Source organism: Odontesthes bonariensis, chromosome 10 (assembly GCF_027942865.1).
Source record: "Odontesthes bonariensis isolate fOdoBon6 chromosome 10, fOdoBon6.hap1, whole genome shotgun sequence".
NCBI lineage: Eukaryota > Metazoa > Chordata > Actinopteri > Atheriniformes > Atherinopsidae > Odontesthes > Odontesthes bonariensis.
This window is the reverse complement of record NC_134515.1, coordinates 9,255,601-9,262,580: the sequence shown is the minus strand read 5'-3', so window position 1 is coordinate 9,262,580 and position 6,980 is coordinate 9,255,601. Positions and strand designations below refer to the sequence as shown.

General features: G+C 42.3%; 1 protein-coding gene across 1 annotated transcript in view; it reads left to right on the top strand.

Moving 5' to 3' along the window:
• The first annotated feature begins 1,251 nt into the window (after nt 1-1,251).
• klhdc8b (kelch domain containing 8B) overlaps nt 1,252-6,980 on the top strand; it is a 162,854-nt gene continuing 157,125 nt past the window's right edge. Inside the window, exon 1 of the mRNA XM_075476150.1 lies at nt 1,252-1,838. Within this exon, the coding sequence (XP_075332265.1) occupies nt 1,448-1,838 (391 nt within the window). The 5' untranslated portion in view covers nt 1,252-1,447. The remainder of the gene's footprint in view (nt 1,839-6,980) is intronic.

The following is a 6,980-nucleotide window of genomic DNA, read 5'->3' as shown; positions in this document are numbered from 1 at the left end:
ACAAATGGCAAATAAAGTAAACTCACTCACCGAAGCACCATCACCCGCGTTGGTGGACATGGCTGATCTGTCCAATGGAGCGTAACTTGATTGGCTGCCGTTGGATGAATTGAGACAGGGATCGATTGCTTCTCCCTGTTTACCCGGATGTTGAGTCTGTTTTTTTTTTTTCCACTGAATTTTTTGAAGTTGAATTTTTTTTTCAACTGAATTTTTAGATGTATAATTTTTTTACACTGATTTTTGTTTTTACACTGTTGGTTTTTCAAATTCAAAGTCTGATTTTGATGCTGTAAAAATTCAATATTAGAAATTCATATTCAAACTCTGATGGCACAAAAAAACTTCCATATAGCAGATATTAAACCATGAAAAAGTTGAGAAGCTTGATATTCTTTAAACTGACAAGGAATGTTAACGAGGATTATAAGATGATGTGAAGCTGAATCTGTTTTGCTTGGATCTGTATTGAGACATAAAGCGTTAACTTCAGTCCCTTTGCTGTCTTTTCTTACAGGTTTGGCCTTATCAGGGGAACCGAGCTCTCTCCAAAGCTGCCAGAAAGCTTCGAGGCAGCACAGTTCAGACGTTCCTGTCTCACAGCAAGTCACAGCAGGATTTCAACTTGTTTAATTAAAGAGGAGAAAAAAAAACTTTCCTAAACTGTGAGGAAATGTCATAGTTATCACAACTCTGTAGAGTTTTTATTCAAAGACTTTTGTTCAGCTATCCCGGATTTTTTTTTTTTTCAGCGTACGCTCTGTGCAAATAGAACTGCAGAGCTAAAGCTGAGGGGACTGGTTACCCTGATAATTTTCTTTTGTCTGAAGGTATGAAACTCTCTGCTTTAAAGGCTTTCTCCTGAATAATCGGGGCACCAGTGAAGGTCAGTGTTCTCCAACTGTCCCTCCTTTGATCCACTGCCCTGCTTTTTCCCTCTTTTCAAGCCCTCCTCTCTTGGCTTTGAAGGCTTTTTGGAGCTTAAGAATTAATCCTTGGAATACCTCCTCAGAAACGAGTCTATTCAAGCCAGCACTTTAACCAAAATATCACACAAGGAGGAAGAAGTGGCAGCGAGAAGAGGGGAGGATGACTGTTGAGTAGAGACTGAAGTGCAGATGGCTTCCCTGCCAGAAAACACTAACAGCTGGATGAGTAAAAACATTTGATTTGAGGGGGAGTTGTGATTTGTGTGGCTGAGAAGTGAGTGACTCTCATTTCCCCTCTTTCTTTATCCTTTCACTGACTGACATTCCCATCCTCTTCATCCCCACATCGGTCTCCCTCTGTGGAGGCTGGAGTTCAGCCGGTCACTCGGACAGACGGAAACCAGCTTTTGCCTCTGCTTTGTTCCATCTTGGCGTGCCCCCTCTCCTCCGCCCTCGCTTGCTCCTGTCTCCCTGGCACGGCATGTGATGGTGCGGCCCCTCCCCTCAGTCCTGGAGACATGCCTGTGCAGGAGATGGCGGTGAGTCCTGTCAAGTCCCTGCACTGGGAGCAGTTCCCCCCCATGACGCAGCGCCGGGTGTATTGCACTCCTGTTTACCACGAAGGCCTGCTCTACGTGCTGGGGGGCTGCAGTGAGACCGGCGTACCTCTGGACAGTGTGGAAGTCCTGGATGTGGAGAGCCAGACGTGGAGCCAGCTGCCCCCCCTGCCCACTGCGCGTGCGGGGGCCTCCGCTGTGGCGCTGGGGGGCCAGGTGATGGTGCTCGGAGGCATGAATCAGCAGCAGACCCCGCTCGCTTCTGTCGAAATGTACCACCCCGATGAGGGCAAATGGGAGACGAAGGCCAGTCTGGGTCAGCCCTCGATGGGAGTCACCACTGTGGAGAGAGGTAAGAGAGTGTTGGAGAATGCATGGGGAGCTGCTTCCATGATGTTCTCACTTTTGATTTTGACTAAACATCGGATGACCTTAGAGAGCAGTACCGGACGAGCTTTTGTTTTTACAGCAAACCTTGAACTTAGAATAAAGGGCTGTGTTTATACTTTTATTAACAGAGGCTGATGGGTCATTAGGTTGTTAACAAATGTCGACTCAGGGAAATCTCTTTAACTTCTGCTTGCTGGTAAGCGTCTGGATGGCCCCGCACGAATGGTGCATTTGGTGTTGGGCGGTGTTATAAATTGGCTTTATTCTTAGACTTTATGTCTTCATATTCTGTAGTTCACTAAATAATCTATGTTCCTAGTTTGTACATTTACACTCTGCTCATACAAACGCAATGTATGTCCAAGACTTTAAGATGACGTAGCGGGTTAAAATAACTGGGTCAGATAAAGCGTCTCTATTAGGACAGATAGGTCTGGTACAGTAGATGCACGCCTGAAACAACACACACACACACACACACACACACACACACACACACACACATCGTTTATCACATCCAAAGAACATGACGAAGATGGTGGATGGCCTGCTCACAACACTAGTAAATGTTCAATGATACGTTGTCGAGTGTAAGAATGCCTGTGTGTGTTCACTATTCTTTTCTTTGTTGCCAGTATTCATTTTAGCTTCTGACTTTGATTCAGTTTTTGTCTTATGATGCTGATTAGATTTTAGTTGGATCTCTTGAGGTAATTAATGTACACTACTTCGTTTGAGAGGGCTATCTCTGCTGCATGATTGGTGCGAAGGTTAGAAAAGGTGCAAAGACATTTAATTGTCTAAATAGTCATGTAATATTGTCTTCGCCGCTCATCTTCTTTCTTAGCTCAGCTCTCCAGTAGTGTGGCGCGTTGCATGTTGTGTTGTACAATGCATCATGGCAATGCAACACCTTCAAATCTCTTTAGATGAAAGCAGAGTTCATCTGTATTTATGTTGGCATTAAAAACCACAACTGGAATTTCTGATTTTCAAGGTAATAGCTTATTATTGTGGCTGTCACCATACCTGATTTCTAATGACATGATGCACGATCATAGCCAGACACCTTCATGATAACAATTATATTGCTATTTCGATAAGAATCTTGGTTAAAAAAAAAATTCTGTGACTAATTCATCTTTGTTTTTTGAGGTTTTTTGTCTCCATTTTTGGCAATTGAAATTATTATTATAACCTTTTATTTAACCAGGAAGATCCCATTGAGATTAAGAACCTTTTTTTCAAGGGAGACCTGGCCAAGATGGGCAGCAGCAAATACAAAACACAGTTACAAATTACACAGATAAAAACACAAACAAATGAAAGAAAAAGTATTGAATTTACAAGCAGATTATGAAAAACACAAAGAGTATACGTAGTGGAGTCAGCCTCAAGTGAAATACACTTAAAATATGAAGTAAGAAACTTATTATTACAATATCCATTTCATCCCTTTAACATTATGGATAACGGTTAAAAGAAGTTGGTCTTCAGACGGTAAATGAGATGAGATTATTGACACAGACTTATTAAGCTTTTTTCACACATTCACTGCAGCTCTGAAATTGGAGCTATTTTCAGGAGGAGCTGCTGTAAACATTTACTCTGGGCTCCGCTCACTGATTTCCTGACCAGCTACTTAGTAAGAGGTCCCGAAGTGTGAATCCATCCTCCAGAGCTTTTATGGAAGTGCTGCTAAAAGTTACGCCTTCAAACTGTTTTTGCTGACTCCAGTATGTTACTTTTAAATCTCTTGCTCTGTGGTTTCAACGCTGTAACAGTCATCTGTGTTTGTAGCTGTGCCAGATGCATTAGCTGAGAAATTCCAGACCTGGAAAACATTTATTATGTTGTAATATGCAATTATTTATTTACCTTTTCATATATTATCGTTGTTAAGACAACATTAAAGAATATGTTTAAATAGTTAAACAGCTAATTCAATTTCTGAGCTTGCAGAAGACTAAATGATATCAAGTCTTCCTTTGACAGTTTAATTTATCTTATTTACTTTCCTCTCTGATGTTTGACCTCATGCAGGCTCATTAAGAACTGATGAGGATGATGCAGCTGCTTGTCAGACTTGTATGAATGTGAAACCACTGCAGGGACAAACTCAAACCTCTGAAGTAGAGAATCAACGAATTAGCTGTTCGTTTTGGACGACAACCTTCCAGGCTTTTCAGGTGCCAAAGTGTCCCCTGATAGATGAAATGACGCTCACTAAAGTCACGGTGCTGCTTGGCCATCCCGAGGTTCGGATTATATAAGTGATCAGTAGATTATGCGTGGACATTTATTCACGCCTGCTATATCTCCATCTGCGAGTGTGCGTTAGCAGAATGTCACAGCTCATGTGGAGGAGCCAGACATCCTGCAGTCTGCCTCCACTGAATAAACACAATTTGCTTAATGCTTATTCCCCAGGCGTGTGATGGCTTCCTGAGGGTATCCATCTTTCCTCACCGACTTGCAAACTCTCACACTTCTTGTTATGGATTTTCACAAAATGGGAAGACTTCTGTTCAGTTTTATGAGAGCTTGAAAAATCTTAAAACTCTCCAGCAAAAAAAATTGTCTTTTTAGTTCTGGATGTTGAAGTTTGGCCCTCTGAGAGAAAGTTTATTCATCTGATACGTTAGACTGTGTGTCCCAGAACTTCTGGGAAGTTTAGCTTCGAAGCCGAATGAAAACTCTTACAAAAAATACTTTGCATGTGATTTGATGAGGCATCTGTGAAAGTTACAAGCGGATTTCATTCATCCATCAGTTCTCTTGAGATTAAGATCTTGTTATTCCTGTGATATTTCAGCTACTTTGCCAGTTTAAACAAACACAAATCTGTCCTATTCAGGAGTTTTTTGTGCTGATTAAGTATAGCCTTGGAAATGAAAAATCAATTTAAAGTATTTCACAGCATTATTTAGTCACAAATGAGTATTTAAGTTGCTTTTTCTCCCTGATTTTCCCTGGCTGTGCTACAACGTGCAGAGAATTATAAAAATGCAGGAATGAGCCTCGTATAAAGTAGGCTGATAACGAGCAAATTAGCTTTAGGTTTATTTGGATGTTCTATATAGATTTCAACCCAGTCCAGTGAAAAATGAATGACCAAGTTGCTCTGGTATAGAAAGAATAAATAATAAAAATGAAAAATTGAAGGAGGAGTTGTGTGAAAGGGGTGAAAGAGGGAGGTAGAGAATGATAGATGTGCCTTCTATTTGTAAGAAAGAAATCCAGAGGAGTATCTATTTAGACCTTTGTAAGACTGGGAGCAGAGAATAAAAGTGAAATGCACTCAGCGCTTCTTCCCCACTGTTTCCTGTTTACATCTGGGGCTGCAGGCTGTTGTGTGCCGACCAGATAAAGCGAGCTGTAGATGTGACCTTTCAAGGTAATGGAAAAGAAGTGAAGTTATATTTCTGTGGGTTTTTATTCCATACACTGAACATTTAAAGGGAAATGTGCCGTACACCCGAGCTGTTGAGTGGAGTGCTGATCGGTTTTATTCATCCAGCAAACACTTTATTGTTAAAGGCAAATCACGTCAAACCTCACAAGATGTTGGATTGAGGGCATCTTATGGTGGATTATAGTGCAGTGACATCATGATGGGAAGAGAACTGGCTCCCTGTTGTTCACTTCGGTGGAATCATTAACCCGCCTGCTTAACGATCACGTTTCTAGGTTCTGCTAACGACACATTTGTGCGATGCCGTCATGCGCACGCTCCTTATTTTGGTTCAGAATGTTTCCAACATGGTGTCGAGGCAGAAGCGCTCCAAAGTTTGGTTATATTTCACCAAAAGATGGGGAAGGGGAGGGGGGACAGTTCACCTCTGGGTCTCCCAAATGGAACGGACAAGGGGGGGGGGGGTTGTATAGTGCAACACACTGACTAACTAATGAATCTTCCAAATAACGCACATCTCATTCATAATGTTATAAATACAGGCCTATAATTCCTGCACATTTTTCTGAATTGTGTGAAATGACTAATAAAAATAGGTGATACAAAACGATTATGTGGTCACCCAGGTGAATTGGTTTAGTCTTGACTTCTGGTCGTGAGTGACAGTGTTGGGGGAATCATGGGAAATCTGTTGATTGTCGAGTCCCAAATAAACAGAGATGGAAAGAAAAAGGTCAAAGCCATCAGGTGCCCAGTTCAGGAAAAAAGAAAAGAACAGGAGAAACGAGCAAAGGATAAAGGATGCAACTATGTTCTCTCTGTATGATTAAGGTATCCATCAGCCATGTCATGAAGGGCTAATGTTAATTGGTGGTAAATAACTCTTACGTTTGTTAGCCTGCTTGCTATGCTTATACAACAATAATTTGATCTTAACTCAACAAACACGAGATCTAATTTCACCATAAGATTGTGCTTCACAAAACTGTTACAAGTTCGATTATTATTTATTTCCATCATTTGGTTTACAAAGCATACCCCCAGCATTAATCTATGAGAGTTTGTGGCTGCTGTTGGACACGGTACCCCCGGCGTTAATCTATGAGAGATTGTGGCTGCTGTTGGACACGGTACCCCCGGTGTTAATCTATGAGAGTTTGTTGCTGCTGTTGGACACGGTACCCCCGGCGTTAATCTATGAGAGATTGTAGCTGCTGTTGGACACGGTACCCCCGGCGTTAATCTATGAGAGTTTGTTGCTGCTGTTGGACACGGTACCCCCGGCGTTAATCTATGAGAGATTGTGGCTGCTGTTGGACACGGTACCCCCGGCGTTAATCTATGAGAGTTTGTTGCTGCTGTTGGACACGGTACCTCCGGGGTTAATCTATGAGAGATTGTGGCTGCTGTTGGACACGGTACCCCTGGCGTTAATCTATGAGAGATTGTAGCTGCTGTTGGAGACGGTACCCCCGGCGTTAATCTATGAGAGATTGTGGTTGCTGTTGGACACGGTACCCCCGGCGTTAATCTATGAGAGATTGTGGCTGCTGTTGGACACGGTACCCCCGGCGTTAATCTATGAGAGTTTGTTGCTGCTGTTGGACACGGTACACTGCACGAAAAGAGGGATTTGTGTCACTGTGGACGGCAGTGAACATCCGCGAATTTGCCTAATTTTCGGACGCA